General features: G+C 34.6%; 2 protein-coding genes across 2 annotated transcripts in view; one reads left to right on the forward strand and one right to left on the reverse strand.

Moving 5' to 3' along the window:
- Nucleotides 1-6,616, reverse strand: part of LOC129912470 (protein sevenless) — a 35,514-nt gene extending 28,898 nt beyond the window's left edge. Inside the window, exon 1 of the mRNA XM_055990729.1 lies at nt 5,594-6,616. Within this exon, the coding sequence (XP_055846704.1) occupies nt 5,594-5,923 (330 nt within the window). The 5' untranslated portion in view covers nt 5,924-6,616. The remainder of the gene's footprint in view (nt 1-5,593) is intronic.
- The window catches only part of LOC129909601 (uncharacterized), a 71,227-nt gene that overhangs the window by 41,524 nt on the left and 12,322 nt on the right, over nt 1-17,381 (forward strand). The gene's annotated exons all lie outside the window — the stretch shown is intronic.

The raw sequence follows: 17,381 nt of genomic DNA on the forward strand, positions 1-17,381 counted from the left end.
AGATAGATCAAATACAAAACTGGAGCATGCACGCGTCGAAACAAAACAACAACAACAACATTTCGCAAGATTTTGTGAACTGAAGCATTATGGAAGTACTCGTCCAAGGAAATGACACTACCCCGCCAGGCACTACCATTACTAATGGTACTGATCCTGGACCGAGCAGCAATGCTCGGGTCAGAGCTAGACGGATTCCGGGGGCTAGCAAAGTAATGCCGCAGATTAGACAGAATCTGAGAATTGCGAGTTGGAACGTTGGGAGTATGACAGGTCGAAGCTTCGAGCTGGAAGAGATGATGATAAGAAGGCGAGTAGACATCTTGTGTGTCCAAGAAACGAAATGGCGTAACACGGGAAATAGGGCTCGTTTCTTGGATACAAGGACAAAAAATTACAAGATGTTCTACTATGGAACGGAAAAGGGTAAGAACGGAATCGGAATCATCCTTACAAAAGACCTCTTAGGCAGCATATTATCCATTTCGAAATCCAGTGACCGTTTGATGTCCCTTAAATTGGTGATTAAAGGAAAGTTGTGGAATATTGTCACTGCATATGCTCCCCAAATTGGATGTGAGCAGGTGGAAAAAGATGCATTTTGGCTTGATTTTCACAACCTACTTAAGGACATCCCAAAGGAAGAGTTTTTGTTCGTGGGCGGAGATTTAAATGGACATGTCGGGAAAACAAACGAAGACTATGAAGATTGCCATGGAGGCCTCGGATACGGCACTAGGAACTCTCCTGGTGAAGACATCCTGAGCTCGTGCAAAACATATGGTCTTATCGTACTAAATACCATGTTCATCAAACAAAGCCGACACCTGGTCACTTACAGCAGTGGTGGAAATGAGACCCAGATTGATTACCATTTGGTATCTAGTTTCATGAAACCTCGGGTCAAGGATTGTAAAGTGATACTGGGAGAAGCGATCGCCCACCAACACCGTCTCCTACTGACAGAATTTTTTATGGAGACAGTGAACGACAACAAACAGACAAAGACTTTTGGGAAGATCAAATGGTATAATCTGGATAAGGAAAAAGGCGAAGCTTTTATTTTGAATATGCAAAACTATCTGTATAACAACACCAACATTTTTCGAAATGAAGAGAGTACAGCACAAAGTATGTGGGACCTCCTACAGCGAACTTGCATAGAAAAAGCCAAAACATTGTTAGGGGTTTCAAAAGGACACAACCAACAAGGCAAAGAAACATGGTGGTGGAATGATGAAGCTAAAGCAGTTGTAAGTAAAAAGAAAATGGCTTTCAAAGCTTGGTCAAAGTGCCCCTCTAATAATGCAGAGCAAAAGTCACGCCTCGAAGTGGAATACAGAAACTGCAAGAAAGAAGCGAAGAAGATATGTGCCCAAATTCAAGCCAAGAATACGGAAGACCTATATCGGGAGCTAGATGAAATTTCTACCCCGACTGCTGGTGCTATTCAAGAGCTACGACAAAACGTGAATAAGGGCGCAACCATTTTCAAAATAGCCGCTCAAAGAAGAAGAAATGCTCAGGAGATCTGTTCGCCGAAGTTTATTAACAATACTCAAGGCCAACTACTTGTGGAAAACGACGAAATCCTCCACAGGTGGCGACAGTACTGTGACGAACTTCTAAATGAACAATTTCCAAGGCTACACTTTCCAATAGCTTCACCTAACTTAAGCGAAGTATCCGATGTCACAGTCGAAGAAGTTAGTGAGGCTGTAAAATACTCCAAAAAGGGAAAAGCTGTTGGGCCAGACGAAATACCCTCAGAGTTTTGGAAAAAGATGGGAGACATCGGGTCTAGATGGCTCATGGTTCTTGTTTCCAAGCTTATACGAGGTGATCGAATGCCTAATCAATGGAGGGAAAGTTATCTTCTTCCAATATACAAAGGGAAGGGTGATACTCGAAGCTGTGATAATTACCGTTCGATTAAGCTGATGTCACACACCATGAAGATCGTTGAGCGAGTCTTGGGTAGCCGACTGCGAAAAATAATAAGGCTATCTGATGACCAGTGCGGGTTTGTTGCGGGTAAATCAACCACAGATGCAATCCAGAGTATCAGAATCATTATGGAAAAACATCGAGATTCCTTGGAGGATTTGCATGTGGTATTGGTTGATTTTGAAAAAGCATTCGATCGACAACCACGAGATCTGATATGGGTGGCCCTCAGACAACGAGGAGTTCCGGAAACCTATGTGCGGATAATTATGGACATGTATGATGGAGCAGTTACTAAAGTAAGATGTGCAGCTGGAGTCACCGAAGAATTCGAAATCACAGTAGGTGTACACCAGGGAAGCGTCTTGAGTCCTCTGCTCTTTATTACCGTTCTTGATTACCTGCTTCAAGGCAAAGTGACGGACCCAAAAGTGCATCAGTTATTCTTTGCTGACGATGGAGCCATCATAAGTGAAGACCCGATATCCCTGCAACGAGCACTTGATGTATGGGTGGATGTTCTAGAAGGTAGTGGGTACCGCATAAGCGCGAAAAAGACAGAATACCTATGCTGCCCATTTTCTGATCCACACAGGCCTATTCCTGACATTTATTTGAATGGTGTAGTGCTTCCCAAGTGTGAAAAGTTTAAATATCTGGGGTCTATGATAAATAACGAAGGTACTTGTGATGACGATATCAATCATCGCGTAAGCGTAGGGTGGATGAAGTGGCGGGAAAATTCTGCTATCTTCTGTGATCGAAAAATGCCCCCTAAGCTGAAAGGAAGGCTCTACACCGCAGTTGTGCGTCCAGCACTCACATACGGTTCACAATGTTGGACAATGTACAAAAAGTATGAGAGTAAGTTAACGGCAGCTGAGATGAAGATGCTTCGTATGACAGCAGGAGTAACAAAGCTTGATAGAATTAGAAGTACGAAGATCCGAGGAAGCCTTCATGTTTAAAACACCATCTCCCAAAAAATTGAACACGACCGACTCAGTTGGTATTGCCATGTTCAAAGGAGAGATCCTGAGAACCCCGTCAAAAAAGCAATATCATACAACGTTCCAACACGAAATAGAAAGAAAGGTAGGCCTAAAAACTCCTGGTACAAGCAAATGCAAAACCACCAGCATTCAGTTGGCCTTAGAAATGGAACAATACAAAACCGGGAGGCTTGCCGCCGATTTCTGAGGTCAACCCGGCGAACCCCACAGGCGGATCACTAGTGTGAAGCAGTTACGTGGGATAGTTATGATCCCCTCGACATCGAGATCATAACAGCGCCGAGAAAAAGGAAGAAGAAGATAAAAGAAATTTAAACCGTATATAGGTTATAATTTGGACTATATTTTTATTTCATATTCACAATCCAGTGGTAATGTTAAAAAGATGTTCTTTTTTTTAACACGTTTATATCTTTTGATTTAACTTTATTTCGTATGTTGAAAATACAGCATTTTATTTAAAGTATCACAGTTTCCTTGGTACTTGAATGATTTTAATGTTTTAGGTAACAATAACAATTTTTGAAGGTTTCACTTCTAACACGTGTGAATTGCACACATTCTTTTTTTTTTTTTATTTTATAGTTTTTGAATCCCAAGACATACAAATTAATATTTTCTCGCCCAAAGCTTATCCTCAATTCCCCCCTCTCCGCAATTTTCTAAGTATATTTATTAAAATTCCTATTGCTCGAAAGAAAAAATTATGTCAGAGGTCTGACTTGACCTTTATTTTTTGGGAACGCATACAAAATAAGTTCGTACTTGGAGGTGAGACTATGTTAATAGTAAATTACACATAAGAGCCAACTTTCGAAATAAAAAAAATATTTTTTTTACCGTTATTAACGGTACCTGTCAAAGAATGGTTTTTTTTTATTTATGAATATCTCGTTCAAGACCACCCCGATTTCAACAAAAATTTTTATACAAAAGCGTTTAGGTAAAGATGATATTAAAATTTTAGAAAGTTTTCAAAAAACTCATTTTTGGATTTTTAAAAAATATTTCAAAATTTTTTTTTGAAAAATCAATTTTTTGAAAATGGGTTTATGAAAAAATTTGAAATTTCGTTTTTATGCGTAAATAAATCATTTATTCAAAATGGCATACCAACTTTTTTTTTGAAAAATGTTTATATATAAAAAATTATTTTTTTAAAAAAACGGCTCTAACGATTTTCGAAAAATTTTTTCTAAAAATTCCTTTTTATACAAGAAGTAAGCTGGCATACTTTTTTTTTTGTGAAAGATCATTTAAAACGGTATTTAATTAATTATAAAAACAGATTTTATTTTTTTTATTTTCTTGAAAATATCAAATTTTAAATTAGGGTAACTTTAAGCATAAGAGCAAGTACGTGCGACCCCAGTCGCGCATTTTATTTGCTATTTAATTTCATTTTATTTCATTTTATTTCAATTTGGGTGTTAGCACCTAGGTAAAAGTTGTAACTCACCTTGTTTACAAGTTGTTGTCGACGAACACTGTGGCGTATACGTACTCTATTTTGAACTTATTTATTGGTGTTTTTTTTTTTTTTAACCATGCTCAAGAGTAGGGAAGGAGCGAACGACGACAGCAGTTCGAAGCTATAAAACTTAGTCAGTCGACACATTATTTTAAATAAAATAACATTTTTAAGTAAAATTAAGCTAAATATCAGGAAAAGTAAGCTAATAAAGTAAAAGTAAGCTAAAACTCAAAAATAAAATTATTTCTGATTTGTGATTTGTACAATTAACTTTTTTTGTCAGTATCAGAAAACCAAATCGGTTGGTGAAAAAAAAACTATATGACATTTTTCATAAGCCTTAATTTAATTTATTTCTTAATTTATTTTATTTATTAGAAAAAAACAAAAAAAAATTGTCTTTCAACATTTTATTCAGAGGCTTTCACTATTTTTTGCTTTTATTTTTACCTTCTTTTAATTTTTTTTTAAATTTATTTAAATTTGATAAAATTAACAAAGGAACATTCTATTGAAGATCTATTTGAAGTTGGTTAAGAAATAATTTTAATTTAGGGAAAAATTATTTTAATTCCAAATGACAACTAGTAAAACCTTCTTCATTTCATACAAACTATCTTAATAACTACAGAAAAATACCTTATTTACTTTTCATTTCAGACAAAGGTCTGTTCTGTACCACAAAAAAAAAAAAAAAACTAAATATATGTTAAATCTGCAAATATAAACAAACCGATCTAGTTTTTTGCGTGGGTAGGTAGGTATCACATCGATTTTGGGTTCAATGTACCTTTTTTGAAGTCAACATATTTTTAACACAATATCTACCTAAAGATATTTTTTTTTTTTTTCTTTAAAACCCCTACATATACCATAAAACCGTAATTGTAGGTGAAGACATTAAAAATGCAAAATTATTCCAACACAATCATTTAAACTGGATGTAAGAATATATTTAGCAACAACATTTTTTTTATTCAAGCAGCCAGCACAAAATAACAATAATAATAATTGTCTCTGCCATTTAAAACAAACATGATAAATGTTGACAAAAATGACCTTTTAAAGTCTGGGTATACCTAGTGTATAGAGAAGATTAACATAGATATTTTTTTGTTTGTACATATATATGGATAATAACGGCAACCTTTAACCTTACCTCCTTTGCACATTTATCCAAACACTTGTTGATGATATCATCAAATCCACTTTCAGTATCATTTAACCAAGAATCGAAAGCTAAAAAAGATGTGATGTTTTGACCTGCAGATACGTTAACGGTGGAAGCGGCGGTAACCGCTTCCACCCCCACAACAGTCTCTATCTCTGACGACACTGTGCGCGTCCACAAATTAATTACAATCAATAAAATTGCGAAGAAATTACTCAATGAAAACACTGACCCGCTTTTAAAGATCGGCTTTGCCATCATAAAGCCGATCTTCATTGTCGTCGTCGTTGTCGACGATGACGATGACAAACAACGCATGTTTATAATTTTTTTTTTTTTTTGTTAATTTATTATGTTTTTTTGTTTTGTTTAAATTTATTTTAAAAGCCGGCTTCGGCTAGACTCAACTCGACTTGAATCCCTTGCGACCTCGGCCTGTTTTCATCCAAATTAGCTCTTAACGACAAAACTACTGATTGGTCCTCATCTTCAAAAAAAAAAAAAAGATACAGATATTTTAATCAAAAGATATTTTGGGCCATATTTTTGTTTTGTTTGTATTTGTTTTTTCCGTCAATTATTGTCATCATACGCGTCAGACAGTGTATGTTCTTTTATTTCTTTTAATTAATCACATAATTGATAAAAATTGGCACGATTTTGTTTTAGGGTTCTATTTAACAATTCAAATTTTTATTCATCTATTTTTTTTTTTTTGTTGTTTTTTATTGAACACCTGTGTCATCTATGTAATTTGTTTATATATTTTTTATTTTATGATACTCTTGTTAATTTAAAGACCGTAAACCGGTTTTTTTTTCTTTTCAAATTGCTGTGATTAGAAAAATTATATTCAACACGAATCAATTAATTGATTGGTCTCAATGCAACTTTTGCAATTCAATTAGATTCAATTTGCAAAAAAAAAAAAAATTGAAAAAAAGATACAAAAAAGTGCTGATCGGTGAGGTCTCTAAAGCGTGTCTAGAGTCTTACGCGGTCGGATCGCAACTGATTTTAATTTGCTTGGGACAACTACTTCCCCTGTATTTTGTTGTATAGATGTTGTGTATGGTAATTGAAGAAGTCAAGTTTTTGAAAAGAATTTTTTTTTGTCACTTTAGTTAGTATCTTCTGAGCTAAGCTCTGGAGAAGAGGGAATTGTTGTTGTACATAGTTTTATTGTTAGTATTGTCTTGAATGTTGTTGGTATGGTATTGATATATCGGTCGAGTGGTTGGGGACAACAAACACTTGGTTATGGATGAGTAACAGTTATTGTACTATAAGGGGGATGAAGAAGATCGTCTGAAGAAAACAGAGCTGTCGTTTAAGTTTGAATAAATGAAAAACGATGCATTTTGTATTGAAAATATAGAATTTGGAGAAGGGGATAGGTATATAGATTGACTATATGTTAGCGTATTTTGAGCAATATTATTAACTATAAGCCTAGTGAAGACCAATTTATTATTTTTCTTTGTTTTTTGTTTATAAAAATTCATAGAAGTAAAATAAAAGTGTAATTTTTAAAGAAAGTTAAAAAAAAAAATGTATTTTTTGTTAAATTTTGCTTCGCGAAGCAGAGAAGACTTTTTTGCTTCATAAATTCTCATTCTGAAAGTGGTCGGAAGATCTTAGTGTTTGCTTGGTGAAGCCCTGATTCGTTATGAAGACATTTTTGCTTCATAAATTCGCATTCTGAAAGTGGTCGGAAGATCTTAGTGTTTGCTTGGTGTAGCCCTGATTCGTTATGAAGACATTTTTGCTTCATAAATTCGCATTCTGAAAGTGGTCTGAAGGTGTTAGTGTTTGCATAGTGAAGCCCTGATTCGTTATGAAGACTTTTTTGCTTCATAAAATCGCATTCTGAAAGTGGTCGGAAGGTCTTAGTGTTTGCTTGGTGAAGCCCTGATTCGTTATGAAGACTTTTTTGCTTCATAAAATCGCATTCTGAAAGTGGTCGGAAGGTCTTAGTGTTTGCTTGGTGAAGCCCTGATTCGTTATGAAGACTTTTTTGCTCCATAAATTCGGATCCTGAAAGAGGTCTGAAGGTCTTAGTGTTTCCTTGGTGAAGCCCTGATTCGTTATGAAAACTTTTTTGCTTTATAAATTCGCATCCTGAAAGAGGTCTGAAGGTCTTAGTGTTTACTTGGTGAAACCCTGATTCGTTATGAAGACATTTTTGCTTCATAAATTCGCATTCTGAAAGTGGTCTGAAGGTGTTAGTGTTTGCTCGGTGAAGCCCTGATTCGTTATGAAGACTTTTTTGCTTCATAAATTCGCATCCTGAAAGAGGTCTGAATGTCTTAGTGTTTACTTGGTGAAGCCCTGATTCGTTATGAAGACATTTGTGCTTCATAAATTCGCATTCTGAAAGTGGTCGGAAGATCTTAGTGTTTGCTTGGTGAAGCCCTGATTCGTTATGAAGACTTTCTTGCTTCATAAATTCGGATCCTGAAAGAGGTCTGAAGGTCTTAGTGTTTCCTTGGTGAAGCCCTGATTCGTTATGAAAACTTTTTTGCTTTATAAATTCGCATCCTGAAAGAGGTCTGAAGGTCTTAGTGTTTCCTTGGTGAAGCCCTGATTCGTTATGAAAACTTTTTTGCTTTATAAATTCGCATCCTGAAAGAGGTCTGAAGGTCTTAGTGTTTACTTGGTGAAACCCTGATTCGTTATGAAGACATTTTTGCTTCATAAATTCGCATTCTGAAAGTGGTCGGAAGATCTTAGTGTTTGCTTGGTGAAGCCGTGATTCGTTATGAAGACTTTTTTGCTTCATAAATTCGCATCCTGAAAGAGGTCTGAATGTCTTAGTGTTTGCTTGGTGAAGCCCTGATTCGTTATGAAGACATTTTTGCTGCATAAAATCGCATTCTGAAAGTGGTCGGAAGATCTTAGTGTTTGCTTGGTGAAGCCCTGATTCGTTATGAAGACATTTTTGCTGCATAAAATCGCATTCTGAAAGTGGTCGGAAGATCTTAGTGTTTGCTTGGTGAAGCCCTGATTCGTTATGAAGACTTTTTTGCTTCATAAATTCGGATCCTGAAAGAGGTCTGAAGGTCTTAGTGTTTCCTTGGTGAAGCCCTGAATCGATTTAAAAACTTTTTTGCTTTATTAATTTTGATACTAAAAAAGGTCTGAAACTTAAAAAAAAAATCGAAGAATCACTTCTTTTGTAACAACTAGTTAACGAGCCGACTCGAATTTCGGACGTCGCTGGCCGGGCTGAAAATACTCTAGACTTGTTTCTTACCTCTGACCCTGATAAATACACTGTAAGTGTATTATCGCCTCTAGGCACATCAGATCATTGTGTCATATCTGCGAATTTCTCTTGTCAAAAAAATCCAGTTAAAGAAAAAACTCCTAAGAGAACTGTTTGGCAATATGAGAAAGCCAACTGGGAGGGTCTCAATGCTTTTTTCAAAAACTTTAACTGGTCGCTATGTTTCCTCAATAGTGACGTTGATTCCAGTACAGATATGATCACAAACTTAATTCTCTCCGGAATGAGAAATTTTATCCCGAATAGGGCTAAAACAATCAAACCGAAAGAGAATTCGTGGTTTGATTCGAGCTCTAAAGAGGTTATCAGGGAAAAAGAGGTAATGTTCCGTTATTATAAAGCCAACCCCACTGAGGAAAATCGGATAAGATTTAAGCAAGCTAGAAAGGCCAGCAACGCCCATATTCGACGAATCAAATTTTTGCATGAGCAAAAATTAAGACAAAAAATACTACAGTGTCCCACAGGTAGTAAAAATTTTTGGTCATTTGTGAAAAATATTAGAAGCTCTACAACATCTTCGGTTCCAACGCTCGTTTACAATGACACTCCTTTTGTTAGTTCTCTTGAGAAAGCCAACCTTCTCGTCAGACAATTCGCTGCCAATTCAACGTTAACAGAAAGTGTCATGACTCCCCCTTCACTTGAGCGAGTAAATAGTTTTATGGGACCTATCTTTTTTCGTACTCGTGCAGTGGCAAGAGTTCTTAAAGACCTTGACATACACAAATCCGCTGGCCCGGATAGTATCCCTCCCATTGTTCTGAAGAGGTGTTCTTCTACGCTGGCAAAACCACTGCGTAAGCTTTTCCATCTGTCCTACTCTACAGGTCTCTTTCCAAGTGGATGGAGAACAGCATTTGTCCAGCCTGTCCCCAAAAAAGGCGAATCTTCTTCACCCTCTAACTATATCGTCCGATTGCACTTACGTCCCTTCTTTCCAAGGTCATGGAAACGCTGATTAAATTCCAGCTTAAGAAATATCTTGAAGAACGGAAGCTTCTTAATGACCGGCAGTATGGCTTTCGTAGCAATAGATCCACTGGTGATTTGATGGTTTATCTCACCAATCAGTGAAACAAATCTTTACATCGTTTTGGAGAAAGTAAGATTGTTGCGCTTGATATTTCAAAGGCATTTGATAGAGTTTGGCATCAAGCTCTCTTATCGAAAATGCTTGCATTCGGTATTGATGAATCTCTTCTTCGTTGGATTAGAAATTACCTTTCGAACCGTTCAATTCAAGTCGTTTTGGATGGTTTCAAGTCTGAAACCCACAAAATAAACGCTGGTGTGCCCCAGGGCTCCGTTTTGTCTCCGACTCTCTTTCTCATTTTCATTAATGATTTGCTCTCTGAAACTTCTAATCCATTAAATTGTTTCGCAGATGATAGTACCCTCAGCTTTTCATATTCGTTTGAAGATTCACACCCATGTCCTTCGGATGTGGAACTCCAACAGCAAAATATGATAAGCTCATTAAATTCTGATCTCGAATGCATTGTTCAATGGGGAATAAGAAACCGCGTAGAATTTAATGCTTATAAAACACAATGCTGCTTACTATCATTAAAGCGAAACCTTCCCCCTTTGTCACTATCCATGAGTGGTACTTGCATTGAGGAAACTGATCAGCTTTCGATTCTAGGTATGTCTATTACAAACCACCTTTTGTGGAATGAGCACATATTCGATGTAGCCAAAAACTCTGCGAAATGCTTAGGTTTTCTCCGAAGATGTAAGAAATATTTCACCCCTTCTGATCTGGCTATAATTTATAAAGCATATATTCGTCCAAAGCTCGAGTATAATTTCCATATCTGGGCAGGTGCTCCTAAGACCCACTTGAGTTATTTGGATAGAATTCAAAATAGAGCTTTTAAAATGATAGGTGATAGGTCCATTACTGATACAATACCACCTCTTGAGCACCGCCGGAATGTATCATGCCTGTCCTTATTTTATAGGTACTTTTTTAAAAAATGTTCTAATGAAATAGCTAGCTGCATTCCTCCCCTTAAACAATTCAACCGTAATACTCGTACTTCAAGGAATGCCCATCAGTTTACACTTGAGCCCAATTTCGGACGTACCGTCAAATACAGAGATTCTTTCTTTAGTCGCACTACTAGAATGTGGAATGCATTACCCGCCTCAGTTTTTCCCTCCCATTTTAATGTTCAGAACTTTAAAACCAATGTGCATCGGTATCTCCTTTTACATCCCTTCCTCTTTTCCTAAAGCTCGTACTGTGTATACATACAATACATATTAAGGGTACCCAAAACCCCTTTAGTGCGCGCTCAATTTAAAAAAAAAAAAAAACAAAACGACAACACTGTTATATTGAATAACATACAAGATATATGTTTATAAATTTAATCATTTCATGCCAAAGGGTCTTATGCACCTTGCACGTAAGAACAAGTCCTTCCATTGGTGACTTAATGTCTAAAGAGTTTCCCATGAGTGACCATTACACTTCTGAGAGTAACCGGAGACACGATCAGTTGCGTTAGCCATAAAGAGGGCAGAATATTTATTCTTATTTTTTTTTTTATTCTTTCTGCCAACATAAATCTTTCATTTAAAAATGTGTAGGTACCTAATTTTATTGTTGGCCACAAGAAATAATCAAACTTAACTGGCTGAATACAATGGTGTAACTGTGGCTGTAGCTTGAAGTACTGTAAAAATTTTTCTGAGGGAAACAACAACAAAAGTTGGTGGCAGCTGAGCAAAAAGTTGAGAATTCTTCAATTTGCGCTACAAGCTACAGCCACAGCTACACCATTGTATTCAGGGGGTAAATCAAATGGTCATGAAATAGCATGATTTCGGTGGAAGAGTTTTTGAATTAAATTTCCTTGAAAGTGATTAAGCAAATGCAGAAAACTATGTTGTGCAAAATTATTAATTTGAATTCAGACAATATTTTAGTTGAATTATTTGAACCTATAAGACTTAGGAAATTCACACATTAGGTAGGTTTACGGTAGTAAAAAATCGAAAGCAATTATAATAATTAAAACAAACAGGTGAAATCTATAAACAGAGCCTAGGCTACCTATTGTAATCGAGTGTGTTTTTAATCAAATAAATTACATTTTTCAAGCCGCACTATCTATGATCAATAAACGAGCCAATACTTTGTAAGAAATAAAATGTTCACTGTGTGTAAGGTCCCTCAGTTTACTTGTAATGGCTTACACGAATAATCTATTCCTTTTGTGGCTTACTGTTCTTATAGCCCATATCTCGGCTCATAGTTTTGAAAATGCAACAATGTCGAAGGTTGCACTTTATATAATTCGAGAACATATAAGCAACTTTACATCAACAATTATAATTGCTGAGCATAGTACAACTCCTGAATCAGCAAAAACAAATGCTCAGCTCTTGGATTACGTTCTTCAGAACCTGAATGGAAGAATTTCTGTTCAATTTTACCTACGAGGGTATTCTCATCAACCTTTGGAGTATTATGTATTCATTGTAGATACTAAAGAAGCTTTTGGGAATCTCTTCACTTTCTTTGTCGACACTCCCAACGAGAGACACTATCGTTTTCTTATCATTTTTACAAAAAATACAGAAACTGATATGCATAGTATTTTCTAATATATTTCTGCTTCAACTGTCTTTGATATGATGGACATTGGTGTCATAATTAATATGCCAGGACTTGGTATCTCTTTATTCCGACACTATCCACTTAATTGCGGCATTAAAATGACACAACTTATCCATAGTTTCAAGTTAAACACTGTAACTACTTTGAAAGAAATGTTTCCAAGAATGCGTAACTTCCTTGGATGTCCCATGAAAGTAGCGGCTCGTATTTATCAGCCATATTTTAGTTTTGTTGGGAACAAAAGCAATCCAGAGCCGGTGGGGAATTGGGACAATATTTCTGGAATTGAAGGAAGTTTGTTAAAACTTCTTGCTGAGAAAATGAATTTCAGAATTGATTTGCACCCATTTCCAAATGAACGAAGCTATGTTAAAAGTAACAAATCTTACGGATGTTTGAAACTGGTAATTTTATCAAGAATAAAGAATGATAATTTGATATGAAACTTATATTCTTGCAGCTAAAAGATCGGAGAGTAGACATTGCTATTGGAGGCTTTGTTGACTCAATTGATGGTCGATTGGTTTATTCTCCAACCGGATCCTATCACAATTCTCCGTTTAGATATATAGTTCGAGGGAAGAAAAATATGAGCTCCTTGGGTCGTCTGCTGAAGCCATTTACCAAGCAAGTCTGGATTTTTGTTGCAGTGTTTTTTGTCTTTGTCATAGTTCTAACATCAGCTCTTAAATTAATGCAACCCCAAATTCATCAATTTATCTTTGGTGAAGAAAATTACAATCCAGCGACGAATTTCTTGGCAGTTTTCCTTGGCTATTCAGTTGCACGAACTCCTCGTCGTAATTTCGCCAGGTATACATTTTCACTACTACTTTCACTCACTCTCGTTCTCCGTAACGCATATCAAGGCTCACTTTATGATGCATTTCGCATGGATGGATTTGCAAAGATTCCATTGGGCTATGATGATCTAGTCAAATGGAACTACACCATTCTCCTACCTCCAGAGGCTACCGGCGAAATGTTGGATTTTTCTAACCAACATACAATAAGAATTGAAAATGATGGATATGAGCCAAGACTTAAGATATTGGAACAATTAGAAGGCAGATATGCAACAGTTGCCATTCAGGATGGATTTATTTATTATGTGCAAAAGAACCTGAGAAGCGGCAGTCAGCTTCTGTCTATCAATGAAATCATTTACAATTATCAGTTTGTTATGTTTCTGCCAAAACATTCGATTTACCAGACGATTTTCAATAAAAAGTTGAGGGAATTAGCTGCTGCCGGAATGATGGCAAAATTAAGATCAAAATTTACAAAGAGCAGTCAATTTATTTTAACTAATTCAAAGCAACGTCAAAAGAAATTGCCACTGCACAATAAACGTCTTTATGCTTTGTATAATATTTGTGGTATATTGATGGGAATTTCGATTATGGTATTTTGTTTGGAATTAGTTTCAGTACAATATCCTTTATTGCAAAGGATTTTCAATTCGTTACTTTTAATATGAAATGTAAAATTTTGTAAAAAGATGAAAGAATTAAATTTTGGAAAAGGTGCCTTGTGTCTATTTTATGGGTGAATTTTCAACTTCGCAAGAGTTTGACATAAGATGGTAAGGTACTATGAAAATTAAATTCACGGCTGGGTCGCATTTACTTTTTCTTATGGTTAAAGTTGTTCGATTGACATAAGAAACTTTTTATAAAATATTTTAAGGAATACAAATTATAACCAAATTACATACTCGTATATTAACGGAATTAAAAAAATATACTTTAAAACCGATTGAAATGATTTTGACGAAAGAACGAAGTATGCCATTTGATTATTTTGTACCAAGTAGGTATATAAAGATTTGTTTTAAGAAAAATAAAAATTTTAAAATCCTTAGATCCGTTTAAAAAAAAGTGTTTAACCCTTTCGAACCCAAGCTATGAAAATCAATATTAAAAAATGTTTTTTCGGTATTATCGTGTCACAAATATCACAACTAAGAAATATGAATAGCAAAAAGTTTTTATCCAAATTAATAAATAGCAAAAATAATGTGTTATTCTCATGTTTCATGTAAGTAACATGCACTGCCTATGACCACCAAAACAATTCGGACAAGTGAGAAAATAACTTTTTATGAAACTATAATGTATGCTACTTCTTCTAAGCAAAAAAAACAAAACACTTTCTGCGTTAACATTGTTTTAATCTTTTTTTCAAAATTATGACCATATATAAAAAAAATTTTGTTTGCAAAAAAAAATAAAAAATGTGAATTTCAGTCCCTTTTTCGATAAAAAAAAAAATAAAGGTATGATTTTTGACTAACTTTTTGTAATAATCCAATAACTAGGCATTATTATCTTTCAATTAAGCCATCGAAACCTAAAAAATTGTTTAGTTTAATATTTTTTACGAATTTTTAAAAATATGTTACATGAGAGTAACGCTGGGTCAGAAAGGGTTAAGCTTTTAATCAAAACCAACATTACGGTGATGAAGAAGTCCAAAAAAGGAGTTTTCGTCATGCCATCCGTCGCTCTGTGCGTCTGTACCCTGTAGGTACGTCTGGCGTCAATGCGTAAATTTGTAGGTACATCGAGCTGGAGTCTAAATATATGGATGGATTTGGTACTAAAATCTATAAACCTAAAATAAAACTTGATTAATAATACAGGTAAAATAGGCATTTAAAAAAAAATTGTTACACTTAGAAACTTGGCAAAAAGTTTGCTTTTGGGATAAGAACCAAGGACAAAAAAGTCTATAAAAAAAAGTTGGGTAGAAGGGTGTTTTTTCGCGGACAAGAGGGAGGGAGGGAGGGGGTGAAGGTCAAAAATATACTGAATAAAATTGTTAGTCGAATATCATCATATGACACATGTTTTCAAATAAAGTCAATACAATTGCTCTAAGAAAAGTTATTGCCGATTAAAAACAAGGGTGCTTGTTTTCTGACTTCAACAAGCAAAATAAAACTGAAACCCATGTGAAAAACATATGATACACTGATAAAATTCTGGATGAAGGTTTTAGATAAAGCAGGGACAAAGGATTCATAAAGTTCTTAAAATTATTTTTTGTGAAAGGGTGTTCTTTTGATGGCCTTAGTTGTGTGTGAGAAAGGTATCATAACAGCTGACTTACATTTTATTAATTTTTAAAACTTGTTGAAAAAGTTTTGGTTGGTATAAGATTTAAGAATCTTTAAAGCGTACAAAATTATCTTGAGTGAAATTGTGTTTTTTTTAAAGAAATGACGAAATTCGGGATTACTACCAAAAAAACTGGAAAAAAATTGTTACACTAATGAAAATTGGTAAAAATGTTTCATTTATAATAGAAACCAAGAATTTAAGCACTCTATACAAATCGTTTAGGTTAAAGGGTGTTTTTTTTTTTTGGAAATAGGGAAAATCCGCGATAAGTCCCATAAAATCATTGGTATAAAAGGTACCTACCTACACGAAGTTCATTAAATATGTTCTCTTTCCCATATGAATTACGAATAAAACAAATCTATAAATTTTTTCCATGTGAGTGGGTGTTTTTTTAGGTGTAGAGAAAATATGGGTATATTTGAAAAAGTGTGTAAGACTAGAGTAATATTAGGTGTATCCTATTGAAATGCAGTAATTATGTTACTTTTAATATAAAAAACAAGAATCTAAAGGGTCTATAAAAAAATCATGGTCAAAAGGTGTTTTTTTGAGTGCAAACAAAAATGATGGGTCACCCTAATGAAATTTGGCAAAAACATTGAATTTGGGATAAAAAGCAAGAATAGAGATAAAAAAAAATTTAGGTGAAAGGGTGTTTTTTTTCGAAGAGACAGTAAAATCTGTAATTGGTCCCAAAAAGCCAATGATTCATTTTATTTTTGGTTTTGATGACAAATTAAACGTTTATACTTAAGAAGTTTTACATGAATCATTTGCTTTTTGGGACCAATTACAGATTTTACTGTTGAGTAAATTCTGTACTAAGCCCCAAAAATTGTAAATGTAATATGAACATGAAAATTTTGTATGGTAAGTATAAGTTCTAAGCGAGATATAAAAAAAAAAATAAAACAAACAAAACAAATTTTCAGAATTCAATACAAATCATCTGTACCAAATTTGAAGAAAAACTGTCCTGGAAATGTTTATGTTGTGGAAATGTGTACAGAAGGAAAGACTGAATTACCAAACCCACTTTTTCGGATGAGGTTTTTAAGTATATCTATAAGAACAATGTTTTTTCACAACAACGTTTTTTTTTTCAAATTATTATTAATTAATTTCATTAATTATTAAATTTTCAATCTCATCCGAAATTTCCAGTCAAGGATATCAGACAGACAATAATTAAGCATGACAAGAAATTGAGTTAATTAATTCTTTAATCTTTTTTTTTTTCTTAAAAATTTTACAAAATTTTACATTATTTATATTAAAAGTAACGAATTAAAAATCCTTTGCAATAAAGGATATTGTACTGAAACTAATTCCAAACAAAATACCATAATCGAAATTCCCATCAATATACCACAAATATTATACAAAGCATAAAGACGTTTATTGTGCAATGGCAATTTCTTCTGTCTTTGCATTGAATTTTTGAAAATAAATTGACTGCTCTTTGTAAATTTTGATCTTAATTTTGCCATCATTCCGGCAGCAGCTAATTCCCTCAACTTTTTATTGAAAATCGTCTGGTAAATCGAATGTTTTGGCAGAAACATAACAAACTGATAATTGTAAATGATTTCATTGATAGACAGAAGCTGACTGCCGCTTCTCAGGTTCTTTTGCACATAATAAATAAATCCATCCTGAATGGCAACTGTTGCATATCTGCCTTCTAATTGTTCCAATATCTTAAGTCTTGGCTCATATCCATCA

This window comes from Episyrphus balteatus, chromosome 2 (assembly GCF_945859705.1).
Source record: "Episyrphus balteatus chromosome 2, idEpiBalt1.1, whole genome shotgun sequence".
Lineage (NCBI taxonomy): Eukaryota > Metazoa > Arthropoda > Insecta > Diptera > Syrphidae > Episyrphus > Episyrphus balteatus.